Source organism: Pterocles gutturalis, unplaced genomic scaffold (genome assembly GCF_000699245.1).
Source record: "Pterocles gutturalis isolate BGI_N339 unplaced genomic scaffold, ASM69924v1 scaffold21600, whole genome shotgun sequence".
NCBI classification, from domain to species: domain Eukaryota; kingdom Metazoa; phylum Chordata; class Aves; order Pterocliformes; family Pteroclidae; genus Pterocles; species Pterocles gutturalis.
In genome coordinates, this window is record NW_010146487.1 from 13,629 (window position 1) to 37,062 (window position 23,434).

General features: G+C 50.1%; 1 protein-coding gene across 1 annotated transcript in view; it reads right to left on the reverse strand.

Annotated features, from left to right (window-relative positions):
- The window catches only part of DAAM1 (dishevelled associated activator of morphogenesis 1), a gene marked incomplete at its 3' end in the record, with an annotated part of 51,980 nt that overhangs the window by 13,624 nt on the left and 14,922 nt on the right, over positions 1–23,434 (reverse strand). Inside the window, exons 2-3 of the mRNA XM_010085770.1 lie at positions 18,465–18,688; positions 6,153–6,242 (exon numbers count right to left, since the gene is read on the reverse strand). Of these exons, the coding sequence (XP_010084072.1) occupies positions 6,153–6,242; positions 18,465–18,647 (273 nt within the window). The remainder of the gene's footprint in view (positions 1–6,152; positions 6,243–18,464; positions 18,689–23,434) is intronic.

Genomic DNA, 23,434 nt, shown 5'->3' on the forward strand with positions numbered 1-23,434 from the left:
GATGCACCCTCCTGCTGCAGCGTGTCCCCAAGGCGCTGGGGAGAAAGACACCTGTGAAGCTCCTCAGTGCTTCCTCGCAGCTGCTTTGTTTCCAAATCAAGCTTCTGGTGACACCTTTTAGGTGCCCAGCCTGCAGGCATCATCTCTGTCTGATCCAGTGCCCTCCTTTCCACACTCGCAGGTCGTGGTGGTGGATCTGGAGCTGCTCTGGGATAACAGAGCCCCGGAGGGTGGGTGTCCGGGTTCCCCACCCACCTGATGTCCAACACATCAGGTTAGATCCTTCAAGGTGAAACCAAGTCAGAAGGAAAGGGCTGCCTCCAGCAGCCAGCTCCGAGCAAACCTTGGAGAACCCTTCAGCAACGACGCTTGTGACTTTGACAGTCCACCTCCCTCTTGGCACCACCTGCATGGCTTGTCTGCCCCAGGAGAACTTCACACCAGGAGAGTCACAGCAAGGGGTTAAAAAAAACCAACCTTCTTCAGCTGGCACCTGCTGCAAAAATCAGAATAACCCTCTTCATTTTTTTACGCATCCTCCTGATTGCATTTGTATTTTGCACAGTGTTCCCCACCCCTCCTTTCTGCTCCATGAAGGCTGAGCAAGAGCAAGCTGGCAGCAGCTGGCAGCCCACCGCCTTTCGGACACCCCCTCCCTGCCTGCCACGGATGATCCACCTGGATGCTGTTTGCAAGGTCAAAAAAGAAGCAGCCAGTGGCACGGATTGGTTTTAAAGTGGACGGGTCTGCACCCTGCATGGGAAGCTTAAATCCAGCCCAGCTCCGTCGACACGGCCAAGCCTCTGCCAGTCGGAGGTTTTCCGTATGCTAACACCTCCCATACCCTCTCCTCTACAGATACACATGTGCCCTTGTATGCTTTTCCCAGGGTTTAAAAATTATGCTCCCCATAAGCAAATATAGCATGACCAGATGCCTTTCATAGTCAGCTGGTTCATTGTTTGAAAAGCTTCGCTTTAAAATCCAAAAAGATTGCTAACAGATGCATTTTTTGGCCAGAGAGGGAGAAAAACCTCACTTAAACAAAAGTGTGTTGTGATTGGAAGTAAAAAGGGAATTACCTTTAAAGATAAAAAACTATAAACATTTCCTATTGAAAAATACCCCCAGCCATGCAACCAGCCTGTTCCCCTCGGTCAGCATGAGAAAATGACACCTGAGATGATATTTCAACCTGCTGCTGCCATAACCCCAGGTATATCTGGGTGCTCAGGGGCCATGAAACGCTTCTCATGCATTCCAGGCGACCCAGGAGCATGGCAAAATGCTGAGCTATTCTCTTCCTCTTCCCCTTGCAATGCCATCTGCATCAGGTTTTGCTCTTAGTTCTGCTACTGCAGAAAAAAAAAAAAAATATGTTTTTTAAATGAAGGGAATAGATGGCAACACAAGCCCTGTGAAGAAGCCGCAGGACAGAGCCCCAAGTGGAAGAGCGAGCTGGAAAGCGAAGCTCTCTGGAGGGAGCGGTTAGAGGGGAAAGAGGCTGACTTGCTGGGAAAAAATAGCATTACTGGAGAACCATCACTCATTTCTCTATTTATCACATTTTTCCTCATTCTCTCCTGCAAAGGCACCATCGCTGCTTTCTCCTAATGTGAAGGGATCCTGGGTTTATACCTAACGTCTGAGGGAATTTTAGATGTAAGTTTTGCTTGCTAGGGACAGCTTAACACTGCTGAGAGCTACGCACCCGGCGTTAGCGACGCCGAAGGGTTTTCAACACGAGCTTAAAGAGCGCAGCAACACTTGGCATCCCTGCAGGTCATTTTTCCCCCTCCCCTGCTGTTCCAGACGCTCAGAGAGCTCCAGGGAATCGAAAGGGAGGGGGGCAGAGCCAGACCCTGCGTTCGTGTGAGCTGGTTTGCGCTGCTGATCCCTTCCCCCTGGTTATTTATGCCAAGCTCTGCCTGAACACCCCTCTACGCACCCACGGTTTGGCTCGTAAAAATCACCCGGCGAGCTGCTTTAACAGCTTGACATTACGTCCATCGGCTGGCAGGAGCCAAACCTCCTGCAATTAAGAGGTGCTGCAGACTAAGAGTGAAGTGTTAATTATTAACTCCCTTTGGAGCGTGCCCGCCCGAGAAAGGCCATCCTGAGTCACCCTCTTCCACTGAATTAAACCTGCAGCCAAAGAGACCGTAAAGCTGGAAACCCTCCTGCTTCCTCCCCGCGCTTCCGAGCAATATCCTCTCCTGGAGAGCGGGGCCAGCAGGGAGTGAAATATTTCGGGATGAGGTATGAAACGAGTCATCATCCATAAATACACACTTCTAAAAGCAGATTTCATCCTGCTGTTAATGCATCTCCACCTTTGCGTTTCCCTGCTTTATTACAGCTGTAGAGGGGGCAGACGACTTCAAAGAAGGTCTCTCCAATAATCTTTCAATCTCTCTCCTGACCTGAGCGCTGCATGGCTGCTGGATTTAATGCAGATTTCAGCTCTGACTTGGGTCACTGCTGGCAGACTTGCCAGCCCCCATCACGAGATGCTTTTTATCTCTCCGACCGCCCAGAGCATCCCAGGGTGATGCAGGTGGGGTGGAACCATGGGGAGTTCATCCAGTGCATCCCCCTCCTCCGAGCAGGGATCAGACCCAGCATCTCCACAGATGGAGAATCAGGGGGGACAAAACCTCCGCCCTGCCAAGCCGGTACTGTGGGCTGGGATAAAACCAGGGCAGAGAAACCAGGATGATATGGAGCTGCAGGCCAGGGGGAAATGTTCCAGGGAAGGAAATATGCCTGGGGAATAGCTGGTTTTCACTTATTTCCTCTCAATGAGCACTGCCAAGGCCAGGTTCTGCCAGGTCCCTTTCCAGGACAAGCCAGCACAACAAAATGTCTCATTTTTGTCACTTTTTACCACATCTTGCCCATCATGGGAATATATAAAACATGCAACAATTGGGATACGCTCTGGAGAGCCGAATGGGTGACACCGATGGCAAAGCAGAAGCACCAGACACGGTACATGGCAGCAGGGAACGTGCTGGAAGGACAGACATTCAGATGCTTTCTGTGCTACACGCACCTTTGCCATCGATGGAGGCAGGGGAGTGCCCTGGCTGTGTTGGGTACAGCCACAGTGTGACATGTTTTGGAGCGCAGCAAAGCTGATGTTTGAGGAAAACCCCCAGGAGCAGGCTGTGCAACGTTTCTGTCCTGCCCCATGCTGCTCTTTCGAGGCAGAGCTCATTGCAACCAGTCTCTGCGACTGCAGCAGGGAGCACTGCAACCAGCAGGAAAATGGGGAGAACGCTAAAAATTAGGAATGCCCCAAACTGGGGCTTTTAGACTCAAAGTCCAACTGCAGTCACCTGACTCTTAACAGTCTGTTTCCAACAGGAGCCAAAATTGGCAGCAGAGGAAAGAGCAAAAACTGTTCAGGGGACAATTTGGGACCCTTGGTAAGCCAGGCAGTGCTCATCACATAGCAGGAGGACTGCCGAGAGCCTGCCATGCATACAGATATTCTCCAGCCCACGTGGTTCCCGGTTTCCTCCACTGCTGGAGCCTCCGTTGATACGGTCTAGTTCATTTTTTAATTAAAAAGCAGGAGAAAAGCATTCGTCTCCACCAGCACATCTCCTTCAGAGCAAGCAGTGGCACGGATGCTCTGCAGCTCACCGAGACGGCACCAGGAGTAGGGAGGGAGCGGCTGAGGGCAGCCAGAGCAGTGAGAACCAGAGCAGAACAGCAGCCAGGATCCCACCTCAGAGAGGTGCCTGCTCCGAGGACCTCTGAGGATGCCACAGGGCGCTTCTGTGGCTCCTTCCCTCACCATCCCTCGGGAGCAGGGAGATTCTCAGCAAGGTTTTTAAAAACCTGTTGAGAGCAAGGACATGCTGGAATGGGAAAGAGGCACCATCAGCCCCATCTAAACCCTTCCTGGGGAGATTAGATAGTGCATAATCTCCACTCACAATAATAATTACATGGCTTTGCTTGATTTAAGTCTCTGTTGTCTCCCCTTATCCAGACGCACCGGAGCACGGCTCTGCTTATCCGTCAGGCAGTGATGAGCGAGCATCCCCTGCCCACTTTCCTGTTGATTCAGACCAGTGCCTGTAATTTGTTAACATCTCTTCTCCCCTCCAATTTAAATCTCGGGCATGGCAGGACTCTGTCTAACAATAATACAGGGATTTCAGGGGTATTTATGAGAGGCTTAAAACTTAATCCTACATGAGCAAGGTAAGCCTGCTCTTGGCCTAAAATGCAGATAGAAAATCTGGTGCCATTGCTACAGCCGGAGAAAAGAGCCATTAATGGCAGTGAGTGCCCTTCGAGCGGGGCCAGGTGACCGCCAGCTCTGCCGAGCCAGCTCCTGCAGCCTGGTTAGGGGACACAGCGGCCAGTTTGGGAACTGAGTCACAGAATCAATGAATGGTTTGGCTTGGAAGGGGCCTTTAAAGGCCTTCTAGTCCAACCCCCCTGCAATGAGCAGGGACATCTTCAACTAAACCAGGTTGCTCAGAGCCCCATCCAGCTTGGCCTTGAATGTTCCCAGGGATGGGGCATCTACCACCCCTCTGAGCAACCTGCACCAGTGTTTCACCACCCTCATTGTAAAAAATTTCTTCCTTTTATCTAGTCTGAATCTAGCTTCTTTTAGTTTAAAACTATTACCCCCTATCTTATCGCATCAGGCCCCACTAAAAAGTCTGTCTCCATCTTCCTTGTAAGTCCCCTTTAGGTACTGGAGGGATGCAATAACATCTCCCCAGAGCCTTCTCTTCTCCAGGCTGAACAACCCCAACTCTCTCAGCCTGTCCTCGTACAGGAGGTGCTCCAGCCTCTGACCATCTTTGTGGCCTCCTCTGGACCTGCTCCAACAAGTCCATGTCCCCAGCTGGGGGCATTTCCCTTGCAGGCCTTGGTGTCCTTCCATCTGCTTGTGAGACTGAGGATTTTTGCCCCATTTCTCCCCATGGTGTTATGTCCTGCAGGATCTCTGCTTTGGCCAAGGCTGGGAAGGAACATTAGTCCCAGCACAGATAGCTGGGGTTAACTCCTGTACCAAAATACAGGGGCAAAAACATTCTGTTTACTGGGAAAAAAATAGTGATTTTGGCCAGCAGGCAGCCAGCCCACGGTACCCCGCTCCACTCATGCTGCATGCCCCCAGGAGCAAAAGCAGACAAACCAAGGGAGAAAGGCAGGAGGCAGTCTGCTCCATTCTGGATGGACCACGAGAGCTGGCACCAGCATCACTGCAAGCCCCAACTGCGAACCTGCCAGAGGCACCACAGGCTTTGGACACCCTGGCGTTGATCTACTGACAGAAATACAAATGAACCTCAATTCTTGACCTCTATCTAAAGGGTGACGCAACCGAGTTCAGACGCCAGCGTATCTCGGCACAGGAAGATGTCTGTGTACGTTCTGAGCTTGAGAAAGGTGGCTGTGAGGGCAGCAACGCCGAGAAGACACGTCATGCCGGGAGCAGACAGATCAGCAACTCGCATCAACCCTCATCTCTTATCGGCCCTATCTCAGTTCCACCCATGAACCTAAAGCCCTTCATTGCCCCAGAGGTGACACAGCTTCACCCCAGAAGCAACCCCCACACCGCTGGGACAAAGCTCTCGCAGGCTGTGCTGCCGGGGCACGGCTTCCCCAGCTTCCTCCAGAAAAAGATGGTGGGAGGACAAAAACCATGACCAGTGTGTCTCGGCAACAAACTGGAAAGGCAGGGGAGGGGGAGGCTTTTGGGCAGGCTGCAATCAGGTCCCTGGACACCAGCAGAGAAGAGCAGGGACACGGGAGACGGTGACCAGAGCAGCCCCTCACCTCTGCAACGCTGAACTCCGTGGTCATAGAGCAACACGTGGCCCTGTTTGTGCTGGTAGGGATGAGCACTGGGTGGGGGACACCCACGTGGGGTGTGGGGACACCTTCTCCAGCCTGAATGGGCTCAGGAGGAAGAGCTCTGCATTTTGGAGACTGGAGATCTCCCTGGTCACCCTTGCTTCCCCAGGGCCATCCTGGGAACAGATGCATTTCTGCAATGCCCCAAATACCACTCAGCATCCCTAGTGAGGATCGCATCCTCCCCACATCTCCTGCCCACCCTGCATGGGAGGGAAGGGGCTCAGACCCAACCACAGCATGAATGGGTGTCTTACTTTTTTCTTGCTGCAGTAGATCTGCCACTTCTTCTCCGCCGGCAGCGCAAACATGGCCTCTCTGTGCTTGTCCGTGAGGTCAAGTTCATCCTGGGGAAAAAAAACCCACAAGGAATGCAACGTGAGAACACAAACAGGTGATGGCACAGACACAACCCCCCAGATACACGGCGTAAATCAATGTGGGGCCACACCGCAGCGCAGCCGCGGTCCCAGAGCATCGCCCCGTGACTATCGATTTGTCAGGGCAATGATGCGAATTCTCACCCTGCTGCTGCTGACCTCCCCCTGACTCCTGGGCTACAGCCGGCTGCCAGGAGGACGGGGCTGCAAACCTGCCTGCCTCGTTCCTCCCAGGCATCGCCTTCATGGCTTTTAAAGGCAGCAAGCATTTTAGAAAGGACACCTATGAAGCTGTTACAGCTGCCCACAAAATAGCCTTGCACAGAGAGTGCCAGATGATGGACCACATCTAAAAAAAATACAGCGAAGAACAACTCAAATAGGACCTTTCGTTTTTACTACCCCAGATAACTGTTTCACCACTGAGCACCCTGAGTGGTCCAGCCCATTTCCATCACCAACACCCTCATATCATTGAAAATTGGGGTTTGGTGGGTTTTTTTTTGGCTTTTGGTTTGTTTCCCTATGATCAAAAATAGAAAGCACTTTTCCCAATATCCACAGTTCATAAAGAGGAATATCCTCTCCATCAAAACTGGACTCTGTAGTGCCTGGCAGAGATAAAGCTGTTTTCTGAGACCTTTAGCTGATTTTATTTTAAAGGACACATCCATTTTCGACTTGGAGGCTCAGTTAGCAGCATGCCCTCCGCGAGGATGCTTGAGTATTATCAAAGACTTCCTGGTGCTGGATGTAGGTCAAAGCTTTTATCAAAGAACTAACTAAATAAAACATTCAGGCAGGGCTGGGAGGCTCATCGCTAAAGACAATATTGATCTTACAACCATGGATCTCTTAAAATCACCACCACTGATGACAACCCTCGTGCTGAAGGGGTGTTGGCACAGTGGTTGGAGCACTGGAGATGCTGTAGAAGGTCCCAGGAGAGCCCTGCCGTGGCCTCCAGCCAACTCAACCCACCCAGCCACTGGTTTTAATTAAGAGGATGCCCATTAAAAATTACACACTTGATTCCAGCAACTAAAAATGGAAAAAAAAAAAACAACCCAGAAACCACATGGAGACCCATTAAAGTTTCCCTGCCTGAATAATAACACTTATCAACTAAAGCTGGTAGCCCCTGGTACCCCAACCAAAGGTAAAAGCTCCACTTGGCAAAGGCTGACGAAGATGCCTATGGGGAAAGATGGGTCCCTGCATCAGAAAGCCCACAGGCCACGAAGAAATTCAGCTGATCTAAGTAAAGCTCCTGCTGCACCCAGCAGCCAAGGAAGGGAGCCTTCAGCTGTCTTAGAGCCCAAACCCAAGGGCCCACCAGCGCTCCACACAGTGACGGATGGTCCTGAACATCTTGGAGAGGCTTAGACATCCACTTCAGGCATTGATTTCACCTCCTGATGATATTATTCCTCGAAAGGAAAGGTGTCACAGAGCTTTTTCCGTTACATACGCATGGAGGAGCTTTGCTTCTTCCTTGGCATTTCCACCCCATATCACCTGAGTGTTCAAACCACCGTGCTGCACAGAGCTGATGCTGGCGACACCATTACAATAGAAATAAACATGCTGCTGCAACAGAGCCTTGGAAAAAAAGTGAGGACTGAGAAAACCGGAGCCCAGTCTGAGTCACCTCTTGTCCCTCTGCACCCAGACCCTGGCTTAGGGACTCCTCCAATGAGTGCTGCTTTCAAACCTCCCCGTGGCCCTACAGCCTGGGAGGTCAGGGATTCACACCCAGCAATCCACCTCCTTCCCAGCCTTCGGAAAATCTCGTAAGCCTCCCACACCTCAAAACAGAAACGGCACTCAACGTCCTTCTCCGTTGCATCTCCTCAGTCTACAAGCCCATCAGACACCCAACCTCTGCTCCAGCCCCAATTCCACAGGTCTAAAGGCAGCCAACGGGATGACACCTGACACAGGGGCTTGGCTGAAATTCATCTTGTTGGAAAGGGAATTTGGGTGTGTGGGATGAGGGTCTCCTGATAAATATTTACCTCTGCAGTGAGGGTTTGAGGGAAAATGCTTCCACCCCAACCCCACGTCCCTGACACGTGAATTTGGGATTCAGGCATGAAAGCGCCAGCCATGCACATCTGTACTGAGGTTCTTAGAAAAACAGTTATTGAAACTTTCAAAATACCCATACCCTAAAAATACAACTTGTGCAAACGTGAAGATTTATTAACCAAGAGAAACAAACCTAAACTGAGCTGAAGCCTACACGGGAGCAAGAAGGGATAAAGCAGAAGAACATACTAGGTGCTGGCACATGACAACGTGCAAACACATCCAAAAAAGGTGCAGAAACACTTGTGAGCCCCACACAGCGCGTTTCATTGTGCTCCAGCTCTAACATGTTCAGTCATCACAGCCCTGCATCACTCAGCAGCACCTGCCTAATGGCATCTTGCAGGATGCTTGGGAGAGGTGTTTAAATAAATACTACGCGGCACCCAGTGAATATGAAAACCCTCGTAATCAGTGACTAATGACTGCTATTCTGAGCTGTAACAGCAACTTAATCGTGAAGAGTCAGGTCTTTGCTGGTTTTATGTGTGGGGGGATTCCTGCACCCACCTCCAGCCCTTCGCTTACGCTCCCCGATGGCTATCTCAGTACTCCTTGGCGCCAAGGAGGCTCCTCGAAAACCATCCTTCAAACTCCAAAAGATCAAGAGAGGATGCGGGGGGGCTCACAGACCACCGTACAAACACAGCTCTGACAAAGCCTTTAGCAACTGCACGGCGGAGTCGTAGCGCGGCAGAGAAGCCGTGCACAACCTCAAACCCATATGAGCCTTCAATTAATAATCACGAACTCGATAATTAGGTGATTCTAACTGGCAATTAATTTTATAGGCCATTTGCAAGCCAGGCACTCCCGCTACAGCGTGCGATGTTGGCAGCTGCAGAAGAGCGAGAAGATAACGGGTGGTGGGTGTCCATCACCCCCCCAGCCCTCACCCCTCCCTTCAGCCTCACCTTTCACAGCTCTGCGCCTTCCACCTGGCTGCCTCCCATGGCCGGATCTGCCAATTTCGCTATTTTAAATATTTTTTGGAATCAGGTCAAAGGCACGTGGAATAACAGCCTCATTTTGCTACCACAAGGAAGTCTCTGCCAGAGTGTTTTTACTGGAAAGAGATACACTGCTCTTAAATATTTATCCCATAGAGTTAAACTATTCACCTTTAGATCAGGAAACATGTTTCCACATTAAACCTCCATTTGAATAGGATTTTAAAAAGAACTCACAGGGCAGATTTGATCCTCAGCATGTATTTGCTGTTTCTAGGAGGCAAAATACTTCGGCGCAGCTTGCTTTGCTGATGGCTCTCTCCTCAAGCCAACAAACCTCCTCCTCCCTCTGAGCACGGCACGAGCTCCAGGGAACGTGACCCCACACCGTTCTACCTTAGAAACACACGGCTCAGCTCAGGATATATATATATAACCATGGATATATATAACTGAAATAAAAATTAATTAAAATTCACTGGCTTGTTCTGGGTTTATATGCAAATACATGTGTACATATATATATATATGGATATATATATGGACATCACTGGATCAGTGAGTGACCAAAGAGCAAGTGAATTTACTCCTGATGGATGGATGAACAGAGTTTAGAAACTTTTGTAAGGACACCAGCGAGACTACAGCACGTAAAGGCAAGATCTCCTGCATCCTCAAGTGAAGCATGGGAGATCCAAGATTGCTAAAAAAAAAAAAAAAAAGAAAAAGAAAAAAGAAAGAAATAAGCAAGCAGGACCTTTTTGGCAACTCTTGGCATTAACTGATACAGTATGGGAATTAAAAAAAATAAAACTGGCCTCTCGAAGCCTGCATCAGCTTCCTTTCTCAGGGGTCATATTGCTTTTTCACTCTCTTCCAGGCATTCTTCTCCGAGATCATCAATTTGAACTATCCCAGAACGCCGCAGTGTCAAGGGAAATGACAATCAGCATTTTTTCCCCCTGGACCTCATCTCATTTTCTTCCGCTGTGTGAAGGTGCTGCCTGCACGGCCGGCTGGGCAGCTGCCTGCCCGCGACTGCCAGCAACCTGCACCGGCGTGCGAAACACCCCCACCTCAGGAACGATCTTACTTAGCTCGTTATTTTCTCTTTAAGCTGTTTCCCTAAAGAAGCAGACTCATTAATCAGTGGTTGTTACAGCACAAATAACAACCACCCTCCGACGCATCCCGCACCACAGGAGGAGCTCCTCTATCTGCAACATTTCTTTAGGCGATTTCCATCCTCAACGTATGCAGATTTATCTTTTTTTTTTAATAGGAAGGTAGTGAATGAAGTAGTCTATTTTTAGTCCTAGTAATAAAAATACTTCCTCCCTAGCACACATCTTTTCAGCCACAGAACTTACAAACAACCCCCCAGATAAACCAACCCCAGCCAATATTATCACTGCATATCTTTAATTTACGCATGCCAGACTGCAGCTGGAATTACAGAACATGAACAAAAACCAACTATTCATATTTCTTAATGAATAAGCATAACAGATAGAAGATTTCAATTAATTTTGCCTTCATCGTGTAATGAATTTGTTGAATAAAGGAAATTGCCGAGAGCAAGATAACGAGTAGCAGCAACAAGGAATAATGTGTAAGCACTCAGAGTGCTCATGCCCAGTCAACCTCCTCCCACATTGAATTTTTAATCCCAGATTGGATGAGAAAAGACCCCAATCCACCCTGCTCTGCAGCTTTCAGTTATTGACCTGAACGCACTGGACAGACGTAAGTAAAATATGTATTCCTTTCTTCTGCAGGAAAGATCATGGCCATCAAGAGCTGATTTAGCTCCTCAATAAACTCTATCTGCAGCTGGTTCACGTTCCCACCAGTTCAAACACCTAACTGAGGCAGACAGCACGTAATGCTTTAATATTGTTTAATTTAATTCATTATTTTAATAGGCTAAAAGTTTTAAAACTGTTAATATTCCAACATTAGTGTATTTTAAAAGAGAAGTGTCCACTTAGGTTTCTCAATCTTTTCTGTTGTAATATATACCTATAACTGCATATACACTTTTTTTTTTTTTGTATTTATTGAGCTCAGCCTTCTGTGACCTTTTCACTGACATCATCTGGAAAAGCTCTCTCCCATTTTAATTAAACACAGGGTATTTTTCCAGCCTGAGTTATGGATCTACACAGTTTTACCCCAAAGACCACTCTTAGATCTAGAAGCCTCGCAGGGAGATCACCAGCACGCTTTTTCCACACAATTGTACATAAACCCTGAAAACAAAAAAATAAGATGTATTGACCTATTATTTAATACCATGATTGCTAAAATTGATTAAATTCAAGTCAACCACAGCTGGATATGACTATCATTTGGTGGATGCACCGCATACCACAATAAAGCACAGCCGGCAAATCAATAAGAAAAGGTTTTGGATGTGGATTTCTGACCTATTTATGGACCCAAAGAAGCAGCTCCCTTTTAAATCAGTTTTTAGATACAACCTCCGCTGCTGGCATCCTTGAGAGCTACTCTTCAGTAGTTGGAAGTCAAGCCAACAGGCCAAGTGTGGCTTCAGATGTGCCCTGACTGATTGGGATGCTCACATAGGAAATCTGTGCATGGTTGGTTTGGGGCTAAAGTGCTCCAAGGTTTCCCCAGATAACACCCTGGGAAGGGCTTAAAAAACTGGCTGGATGGGAATTAGTGGCTGCAAAGCCCCAAGCCAACTCGATGCGGAAAGCTTCCCAAGATTTACCACTCTGTGCACAGGATGTGAAGGATGCAGCCGGGGGAAGCAGCAGCCAGCTACATCCTGGTTGCTGATGGGCAATGTGAGATGGAAACAGGCTCCTTGTACGTCCGTGGCTTGGGTGGGACAAGTGGTCCTCATTTCCCCACAACCCTGCCTTCCGTCACACCTGGCATCCTAAAGGCATTTTTAAGAACTTAATCAGGTGCAAAATGGAGAGTCACCCTGCAAGGAGGCAATTTCCAACAGAAGTTTGACATGCAGGAAGATGCCCAGCACAAGCAAGCACCAGATGTGCTTACAGATGTTAGGGTTGCTGGGGAAGGGAAGCTGATCCCTGTAAATACCAGTATTGATTGGAACACTCGACTTGATGGGAATTAGGATCACCGGGCACCCAGGCAGGATCCTTCCTGCGGGGCTGCAGAAAGCCTTGGCTGCCAAAAGCCAAACTCAGTGATGCTCACATGCCAGCGACAGATACGACAGTGGTACCAACGGCTTTCACACACATCTGCAAACGGATACGAAGCAGGCACGGGCTATTCCCAGTGGGAAAAAAAAGGTGATGAAGCACAACCCATGTGCTGCTCATTCCTGCCCATAACTCCAGCAACAACACCCAACCAGTGAGCAATCACTGGTGGAACAGTGGTACCCTCCGTGGTGACCTGTGCCAGAAACGCTCAGAGCCAGCGCAAGCCAAAAACCTAAATGCCCCAATTAAGGTCACCGATGCATTACCGAATGAGCCGCCCAGACATCTCCCAGGGATGTGGCCTCTTCTTTTACGAAGTGCAAAGTGGAAAGCACTTAGCAGGTAGACTATATAATTTTTCCACTTCAGCTGTACTTCTCCTGGAAACAAAGAGGTTTCTTATTCGCTCCCTGCCTTCAGCTGGGGTTCGCATTGTGCTATAACATAGCTCCTTCATAAAATTACAGGTCGGGAACAGCATGGTTCTTGGGCATGCCCCCACTCTGGTTTGTAGCTGTAGGAAGTATTGCAATCACACGAATGCTTCAGCTGAAATAGAGCACTCCTCGGTGGATTACTTCATTCAGGTCCGTGGAACACGTGTGGGCAGAAAATCCTTATTTTCTCACCGAGTAGGTGTGTGGCTTCTGTATCAGACGCTTCCCTATCAAAACATATGTTTAAGAGATTATCTGCGAGGGTGTAACGCCGCGAGGTGACTACAACAAACGCTGCGAGCGGCAGGCTGGGACAGGAGCGTGGCAGGTCCAGGCTGTTCGCATCGAACGAACAGAACCTGGGCCGCCCAGTAAAAGCGTCCTTTGTATGGCACACGGTTCCCTGCAGAGTGAATTTAAAAGCAGACATTACCAAATCACTTGCTTTTTTTTTTTTTTCCTTAAAAGTGATTCATAAGCTCAAGGGAGCTTGGTCGTGGGAGACGGTGGTGGGACGGGGTCAGGAGCCCCGTGCTGAGTGTCTGGCCCTGGACAGACCCTGCAGAAAGGGGTGTTTTGCCCAGGACACAAGGAATATTGCAATTGTATTTTTTTTCTGGGTACCAACTGCATCCTTTTCTTTGCAGATATAGAGGAAAATGGCTTTGACCACTATTCAGTGGCTCCCAAAATCCTGAAGACCTTAATGCTGCAAAGACCAGGCAGCAAAAATCGACAGCTGACCTGCAAGCATGAAATGCAAAGCTGGGTTTTGCAGCTGATCCCTCAGCTGTTACTTAAAAGCCGTGTTGTTTTGCAAGGCCCAAAAACCTCATGCTTTCTCCTTACCCGATTAGAAACCAGGGGAAAAAGCAGATTACTTCAGTTCTTAAGGAAAACTGGCTCTTGCTAGCGATGAGTTCCCAACCCGGCGCTGCCATTAGCACCTAACTGCTCACACTGGCTGCACCACCGCCCCCTCCTCGCATTGGGGTTGTCCTCCGCTCCCCTTCGAGCAGCGAATAAAATAGCCATCATCCCAGCATGCCGAGAGGGCGGAAGACACGGCTCTGCAGGACACCTACACATGGAGCATCTCACCGAAGCACCCCACATCGTGAGCCACAGCCCCATCGCCCACCATGAAGCATTTCAAAGGCGATGAAGAGTTAATCTCTGTGACGGGGGACGCTATCTCCTGATAGATAGCATCCAAAGAGCGGCTCTGAAGAAATGCATGAGTTGCCCCAAGCACAGCAAAATCAAATGCTGTGATAAATCTTGTAAGCTGCCAGAGACCGGTTTTTGGTTTTTTTTGTTCCCCAGGCTCATGAGTTTCCAGTACTTCATAAAGCAGCAGGGAAGGATGGAGCAGCCTTCCACACCACAGGAGGGGAAGGCATAAAGCCCAGCGCTTCGGAGACTGTGTGTGTGAGTATCTCCCCTCCAGCAGATCCCAGGGGAGGCAGTCACTAACACCATGCAACAGCAGGGGACAAGGGTCTGCCCTGTCCTGAGCCTGAGGGGCTGGGGACACTGCATAGCATCGTGTTTCCCAACATCGCCTCCCAGCATCACCTCCCCAGGTCTCAGAAGACTCTGGTTTCATAGGCTAAAAATGGGCTGCTGCACATCACAGGTGGGATGCAGGGATACGTGGAGACTGCTCTCATTTTGTCCGTATTGCTAACTACAAGTCAGAGGTGAAAAGTCTGACAAGCCTCATTGGGAGCAGTAACTGGAATTTCCTCAAAGCCCACATATTTGGGAGGACAAACCTCGAGGGGCAGCTGGTGCAGCATCCCCTCTGAGCCCATCCCTCCATCGGCACAGATGCAGGCTGGGAGCGAGGGGCAGGACCAGGAGAGGCAGCACCTTGTGCTCCAGGTGTGTGCTAAGCCACGCTGGACCCAGCAGCCCCTCGGAGCACCCAGGCGGTCTGAGGAGCCGCTGGAGCATCGCTCTTGTACTGCTGGGACAGAGATGCCACTGCAACCCACCCCACTGGTTCTCGCTGCCCTCCCTGGACCAAGCTGTTCAACCCCCCGTGCCTCTGCCCCCCGCCCAGCACACACCCCGCAGGGCCGATGCACACCACCACACACAGAGCGTTTCATTACAAACCTCGCAGTGACAAGGAGTGTTAAGCAGATATAAAGGACATCAGTCATTTACCCATCTGGTGGAAAGTCTAGTTGCCGGCAGAAAATAGAGAGGATTGTTACGGCGAGATCTACCATATGGCACCATTATGCGGAGCTTTGCAAGTGCTTTCTCTTGAGCGTGCAAGCAAGATTTCAGCCTTTGAAGAAACGCTGTATTGTTCGCCTGGATATGCAGGAGCCTCTTGAAAGAGTTGTGGCAGATGGCACAGCTTTGTTCTCTTGCTTTGCAGGCAGCTCCTGCAGCCCCAGATATTCCCCCTCCCTGGGGCTGAGCAGCCCCACGGCACAGCGATCCTCCTGATGTGTCCTACAGGAGGACCGATGGCTCCTGAAATTCCTTAAATCCGATGGACGTTGCCTGGCAGGTACCACACCACTGCACAAGCCCCAGGAAGCAAATACCACCAACCTGAGCCAGCAAAACACACCGGTGTTGATGCAAGGAGAGCTGCACGAAATCACAAAGCCTTTGTCCCAGCCAAGGGAACTGCAAATCAGTAAATCTTGCCGAAATATCCCACTTTTGTTTGCGCTTCCCTGCCAGCACCTGCTCCTCCCTGGGTGGCAGAGCCTGACTGGAGCCCCAACAGGACAGTGGACAAAGAAAAACCTTTCGGGGGGGGGGGGCAGTGCCTGCTTGAGCGACATCCCAACAATACCCCGATAAAACCCCATTCAGGCCAGGCAGGAGGAATGGGAAGATTCCTCTGGGAGGAAGCAGTGATCAGTCATTGACCACAGCAACAACATCTGCATCTGCTCTGGGCCAGGGAAAAGCCGTGCCTGCTGCGTTCCGCTGGCCAGGACACCGCGCATCGTCCCTGCAGCTCAGGATGGACATGGAGCATTTCTAACAGGCTAACTGCTCCTGTGTGTGCCCAGGAAAAAAAACCACCCATCCCCTGTTTCCTTGTTTTTCCTCCTGAGAAACACTTGCATGGGCACAGAATAAAACCCTAACTATTTAACTATTCTATTTAATTACTCTAGTTAAAATCCAGAGTGTCCATCTAACATAAACCAGGCCATAAAACAGACTCCAGGAGAGCAGATCGAGCCTTTAGCTGACCTTGGAGTCACAGCTGCTCCACGTTCCTCTGCAGCTCAAGCCCCGGTGCTCTGCCACTGGGATTTCTCACGCTACGGATGTTTCCTGACTCAGACAAACAGGCACACTTAAAAACACCCAAAGTCCAGAGAATATTTTGCGGGATGGCTCCAAAAAGAAAGAGTTTTTGCCCTTCGATGTATGCAGCAGGCTGGGACCTGTGGAGCAGGGATTCTGCTGGATTGTTGTTCTCTGTAGGAGGATTGTCCACCCCGGTGACCAAACCCACCACTGCAACGTCCCCAAAAACACCACCCATCCCAGCCCTGGAAAATCTTCCACCCCTGCCACTCCGAGTCCCTAATGGGAACAAATGGGGCAGAAAAGTCACTATTAAGCTGCAAGAGAAGAGTTGGCCAAGGACCAACCTCAGCTGCCAAAGCCTCCAGATCCCCTCCAGCCCCTTTGACTCCCCTCAACCCAATCGACCAAGACAACCGAGGACTTTGTTGGGAGCTCCGGTCCCACAGAGAGGGCACAAGCCATCCCGCCCCGGACGGTTGAGCACGATGGGCTGGGTGGCATCAGGTTCCCGCAGGCGTAAAAATCAGCCCAGCGCCTCTGAGTGCTTTCTCTGTCTCTCTTCCAAACGTTACACAGTGGGTTTATACAGAAACAGTGGGACGCTTTCCAAACCATTTAACTAATGCTGAAATTTAATACCCAACACCAACAGGTTACTGAGAGCAAGAAGGAGCTGTTGTAATGGAGGTGGGGGGTGGTTTTGCATCTTCACTCCTCCCCAATGGGAATCTGCCCTCTCACACCCACGGGGCAGAGCTTGGCTTCCCCTTCACTCCCACCCAGTGCTGGCTTGGGTCGAGATCTGCCCGATGGGTTTTTTGGGGAGCCATGGGGTCGCAGCTGCTGCATGGGAGCATGGTGTGCATCCACTGTCCCCCCTCCCCAAATGCCTTCAGTCCCAGGGGAGCCAGCACAGCTCCTGCTGCCGGCGTGCTCTGGAGCAGCAGCTGCCTCTGAGCCGCCTTCTCACCCTCAGCTGGGGGAAAAAGCCCCAAATCTCTGCAGCACAGAGCAAGGGATGGAGAGCAGAAGGGTCACACCAGAGCCTAGCTGGTCCCTGCCAGCATCACAGGGCTCCTGCCCCGCTGCACACACAGTGGTCCCCCGCGGCACAGCCTCTGCATGAAGCATCTGGCTGAATTTGGGAGACGTGGTTTGAAAATGCTGGGCTGGGACGAGATGCTGCAGGCTTTATGGGGCTCCAGTGCACAAGCCTCCATCAATGCTTCCTTCAGCCCAGCTGGTGATGCTGAGCCGCAGCACAATGAGCCCTAATGCCGCCTTGGGCTGGGGCATGGGGAGCCTTTTCCATGGGAAAGAATTTCCCCAGGAAAATCTGATTTGGCCAAGTTATCAGTGGAGAAAAATGTGGAAAAGAGGCAGTCACTCCACTTGAACAAACCAAACCCAACCGCTGGCGTTTTGCAGGACTGCTGCAAGAGGGTCCTGCTGCAGGGACATCTTGTCCCCACCGAGCTGTGCTCGGTGTCCCAGTCTGCTTTCTCATCTGGCCCGTGGAGAAGGACTTCTGAGTAAAACCAGCTCTTGTAATACCATGTGGAGCTCTTCTCAACCAAGTGGCCTGGCTCACCATAAACCGTGCTGCCTGGCATCTAATGGGACATCCTATACCCTGAGCTGTGACTGACCAGCGTCATGACTCCTGTACACATCAAAACACCGCAGAGAAACCCCAAGTGGAGCATTTTGGGTCCATCCAACAAGCCACATCCAAATGTTTTTGCTTAGAAGAAATTAAAGCTTTTTTTAGCTGACTTTTTTTATTTCTTTGATCCATGTCTTTCAGAGTTTTGATACTGACGGACAGAGAAACAATATCCCAACTCTCCAAATCTCAATTTAGCCCAAAATCATGGATTTATATAAAGCAGAGTGCCCAGCAAGTAAAGTCACATTGCACCTACAGAGAACAACCTGCTTGGACACCCCTGCATCACCCCAGAGGTGAACAAAGTCAGACCAGTCCTGCTCTAAGAAATCAAGGCTTTCTAATGAGAAAAACACTGGCAGCACACCAGGGAGGAGCAGAGCTCAAGGTTCAGTTCAGAACCACTCCCAACAGCAGCCCTTGATGCTCCCTTCACAACAAAGCTTGCCTGAAAATTCAAAACCAAGTTTAGGCAGGCTAGAAAACGGGGGGGAAAAAAGTGGTGGGTGAAGGAAAATAAAAAGCATCCTACTTACCACCAGCTCGGTGAACATGACGTCCAGCTCCTCCACTGGCGGCATGGGCAGCGCAGGCTCCATGGTCTGCAGGGCAAAGCTGCTGTCATTGCGCAGCCGGTACGTGATCTCAGGGTGGTCGCTGCTGCGAAAGCAGCAGAAGATGAAGGAGATCCCCCGACCGCTCCTTTTCCTTGGGGCCATGGCCAAAATCCTCTGCGTCCCTCCCTCCTGGGCACTAGATCCTGAAGGAAAGAGAAGAGAGAAGGCTTGAGAAGCTGCCCCACAGCGCTGTGCTCCTGTCCTGCTGAGGGGAGGAGGAAGCAAAGCCACCCACGCGCTCAGAGATGGTTTACATGACAAATATTTCTGCTCAGATTTACATTTACGGTCCTGGCAACCTTGATGACTGAGTGAATTAAAAAGATGCATTTTCTTGCCTTGTGCTGAAGCTGGCAGGGGGACAGGTTGCCGTCCCTGCGGGGACAGGGGTCCTGGACCCCCACCACTGCTGCCAATCCCAGCAAATGCCCAGACCTCCCTGTGCTGTGGCAGCCAGGCCAGCCCCTGTCCCAGTCTGGCAAATTTGGGAGGCTGCTGCCAAGAACAGCTGAATGTACCCGGGGCCACCAGGTATGTGGTCCCCAGCACAGGTGACTTGGTGCTTGAAGATCTCACGTAGCTCTGGATGCCCCCAGCCACAGACAGCAGCAGAGCTGAGAAAATACCCTATAACCTCCCCCCAGCTCTTAAACATGTTCCAAAACATCCAGGAGCAACCACCGGTTGGGTGGCTCTTTTTCATGGAAAGTTTTACTTGGCTTTAATTAGATAAACCCTACTTGAAATTCCAGTAAATATTTACAAGACGCAATTTCAGCTGATAAAAATCACACGGTGCCGGTAGCTCCTACGCAGTGGAGATTTCCTACATGGTGCTTACGTCAGGCATCGCTTGTCCCTGCAGATACTTGGGTTATTCTGAGGCTTTGAGCAACCTGGGCTGTTGGGAGGTGTCCCTGCCCACGGCAGGGAGTTGGAAGTTGGTGATTTTAAAGGTCCCTTCCAACCCAAACCATTCTGTGATTCTATGATTTCTGAAACCCAGGTTGGGAGCAAAGTTCAGGGCAGGAGACGTGTATCTTGCCCAAACAATGATGGCAAGGACCAGGCAAATATTGCCCCAAAATTGGGACCATCAAATCAATGATACAAGAAGAGGGCCACCCATGAGGAATGAGGACAGCGGAGAAACATCCTAATGAGAAAAATCAACCAGCAAAGTAGAGAATTTTTTAGAAGTCTAAACATTTGTCTTAAAAAGCCACACACCCACATATTTTATGTCTGCAAAACAAAATGCCAAGATGTTAAGAGACAAGACAAACAGCCAAGGTTAATGCAGAAGGTTTGAAATATGGATGACTCAGATTAACAAAGCTATGAAGATACTTGGGAAAAAAGGTCAGCATTTAAAGAGAAGTGTCTGATATCCCTGGAGCCAGCCATTCCCCTCTGACTAGGATTTATACACCCAAATAAACAGCTGCTGTGCCCCACGGAGAGCCAGAGGTAGGTTGGGGGCAGACCTGGGGTCGGACCCTGCACCACCGCTTGCATGGCTAGCACTGCCCTCCCAAAATAGGGACCTTGCAAAAAGTTCAGGCTCTACCCACATTACTCTAACAGAGGATCTGGCCCTTGAAATTATCTTCAACGGCATGTTTTTAGCACATGGTGTAATCATCTGCTGAAAAAGGAAACATGCTACTGGGTTTTCACATGGGATAATCCCAGGCTGTGCAACTGCTCTGTGCCCAGTCCAGAGTCCCCAGTTTCCAAAGAGCCCCAAATCTCATTTCACATTTAGCATCTCGGATGCAGAAAAATGCAGCCAGTGGAGGAATTTCAGCTGCCATGAAAGCTCTCTCATCACGGCTCCCCAGCAGCCAGCACCGCAGCAAATCCATTAACAGGCTGCTGGCATCCCTTCAGTGTTAGGAGGGGTTTGGGACCTGCTGGGGAGTTTCCTTCTTAAAGGAGGGAGGGAAACAAAAAAACCAAAGGCACACAGACCTCTGTCCCCTCCAACGCAGAGGAAAATGTTGCAGGTTTGGGTTTTAAAGAGCCAAGAGGAGCAGGGCTTAAGTGGGAGATGGTGGTGGCTGCCCAGCGCTTCGTGCCTGTCGTGGGAGCTCGGTCCTGACCTGCATGTCCCCAGCTGTGCAAAGCTGGGTCACTTGGTCATTCCCAGTCCGTGGGTACGGCCCTGCGTGCCCAGAGCAGGACCTGATCCTGCCCCTGCAGCTGGTCCACAGCAAACAGACCCATTCTTCTCCTTCCACAGGGCGTTTTCCATCCCCTTTTCAACACCACATCAACCTCATCTTGGAACCCGCTGCTACACAGAGGCTCTGACTTGGGCTTGCAAAAACGTACAGAAAGCTTTTATCAGAACAACACCTGCTCTTCAGAGATACACGCTCCTGATGATGTTTTACGAGGAGTTTGAATGACAGACCAAAAGGCAAGATTTTATTTTTGGGTTTTAAAGCAGACAGTCATGTAGCAACCAAGACAAGGAGATTTTGAGCTGCTTCCAGCTTCGGAGCTATTGAGGTTCCTCATTTTCATCTATAAACAATTAAAAAAACCAAACCAGCCTACAGAGCAGGCTGAGTGGGCTGTAGGTTATTAGCAACAAAGGCTAAAAAGGGTTAGAGAGAGAGTATGTTAGCAACCAGGCAAATAGGTTAAACCTGCAGAAGGCTGATGAATATTCATTGATGTGATGCATCAAAATCAAAACACGGCTCCCTGGCAGGTCGTCGGGAGCTGCAGACAGCGCAGATTGCACCGTCAGAACAAAGTCCAGCAGCCTTCTCCTTCCCTGCAAATCCTACAGAAATCAGTTAATCATGGAGAAAAACTGACAGCCCCTGGCAACCTGGAGGCTTGTGTTAAGGAGAGCAGAAGGGACCCGTTCCACACAGCATCACATGTTAAGTGCCCTGCTCCCACCTCCCATTTATACCTTAGAGCGCTAATTAGATCAATAAATTTAAGTCAGATTGTGATCTAATGGTGCCTTCTGGCCTTTGTTATTGAGCAGGCCAGAATAAATTAACTTTAATTGCCCCTGCACATCCAGAGCGGGGGAAGATAGGAGAGGAAGGGTCATTGAGGGAACTTCTAGCCAAACCCCAAATCCCAAGGAAAGGCTGATGGGGCTGAATCATCCACAAATAACTTCTCCTTCACAGAAACAAGGGTGGAAATATGTGTGCGACAGCCTCAACCTAGAAGCCCTGGGACAGGAGGACAAGGAGGAGAAGAAGGAGTTTAGCCCACATATGCCACCAAGACCAGCCGGGTCCCCACACAGGACAAATGCCATGGGCTGCAGCTCTGCGATGCACAGAGACGTGGGTTTTGTTGTTGTACCCAGCCCTAAAAAAAAAAAAAAAGAAGCATCAAGCCTACATTGCCCTGAGCTGTGCTTAAATGAAATCAGTCATTAGGAGAAAATTGGACCCTGGTGTCGCTTCCACCCTTGCTTTAAGGAAAGGAGAGCAGCAATTACTGCTTGCATATTCAAAAGCCTCCCCGGCAAGCTAAATGAGCCCACGTGGAGCAATGCGCTGCCAAAGCCTGTCTGTGGCCGATGCCCCAATAAGCTGGTTTAAAGCCAGCACCGGTATTGCAGCGTTGCGGTCTGCAGCCTAAAAATACCCAGGAAAGGGTACAAACACATGCAAAGGAGCGTGCACGCTCCCCTTCACACCTGCCTCCAAACCCGCCCAGAAGCTAGGAGCTAAAATCCTCAAATATGAATATTAGCGTGCTGTTTTTCTGGCTCTTTTCCCATCCCCTCACAAAATAAAAAGGATGCAAGATCCTGAGTGAGCTCCTTCTCAACAGGGAGCTTTATTTCAGTGCATTGCACAAGGGGAGAGTATCTTTGTGCAAGTGCAGTGATGCTCACTGACCGTCTTTGATGAGCCCTGACCAATTTTGGCATCTTGGGCTGGCCGAATCCTTGCCTCCCCCCATCCTGCAGAGTTTCAGCACAACCTGGGATGCTCCTGACTGATGGAAATTTTCTGACTCTTTTCTATCACTGCAAAGTGACCTCCTTGGCTGGCAGTGGCCAGGAGGTGCATGGCCTTGGCAGGCAGTTTCGGAAGACACCGTCACCCCCAGCAAGTGGTAGAGCCCGGTGTCCTGGACCACTTTTTACAGCCTGTAGAAGGCAGAAATTTGGCATCTCACACATTGCATCCTATGCTTGTCCCTTCCCACTGCTGAGCAATGGTCCACCCTCCCTCAGTGCTTGTCCCCATGCACATAACACCCGGTGCACGGTGCAGCGCTGGGGTGCACACCAAACCCACTAATTCTTTTAAACAAACAATTCCAGATGATTTTTCCTCCCATAATAAGTCACATCCAGACCTCCATAGCAAAAAAAGCTAGATGCTCCCACGGCATTTTTCAGACCAGCTGTACGTTTGAGGCATCCCCTGAGAAACACCAAAGCTTTCCCTGGACATGTTCTGATTTTTCACCTTACGGACCCAAGACAGCACCCCCTTTGGTTTTGCCCGATAACCCAAACTCTTCTCGGGTTCAGTCCTGATTGCGAGCCCTCCAAAACATGCATGTGGTGCTCTGCCCGTCCAGTCGGGTGTCAGCATTTGGGCTCATCCTTCTCAAGAGCAAGAAGTGCTGCTCTGTTCCATGTCTGCACCACAGCCAGTGCAAAGAAACTCCTTTTAATGAAGGGGATCTAAGCACTATTTAATTTTAAAAAAACCGTTGAAATTGAGCCCTTGCATGGATGAAAAGCTCAGAAAGACGACTGCCTTCCCCTAAGCAGGAGTCATCTTCCCTCCAATGCAGAAGCCTGGAGGACCTGAGCCCGTCACCAGCACCTCCAGCATGGACCCCCCACTGAGCACAGTGCCAGCAACCCTGGGCACAGCCATTCC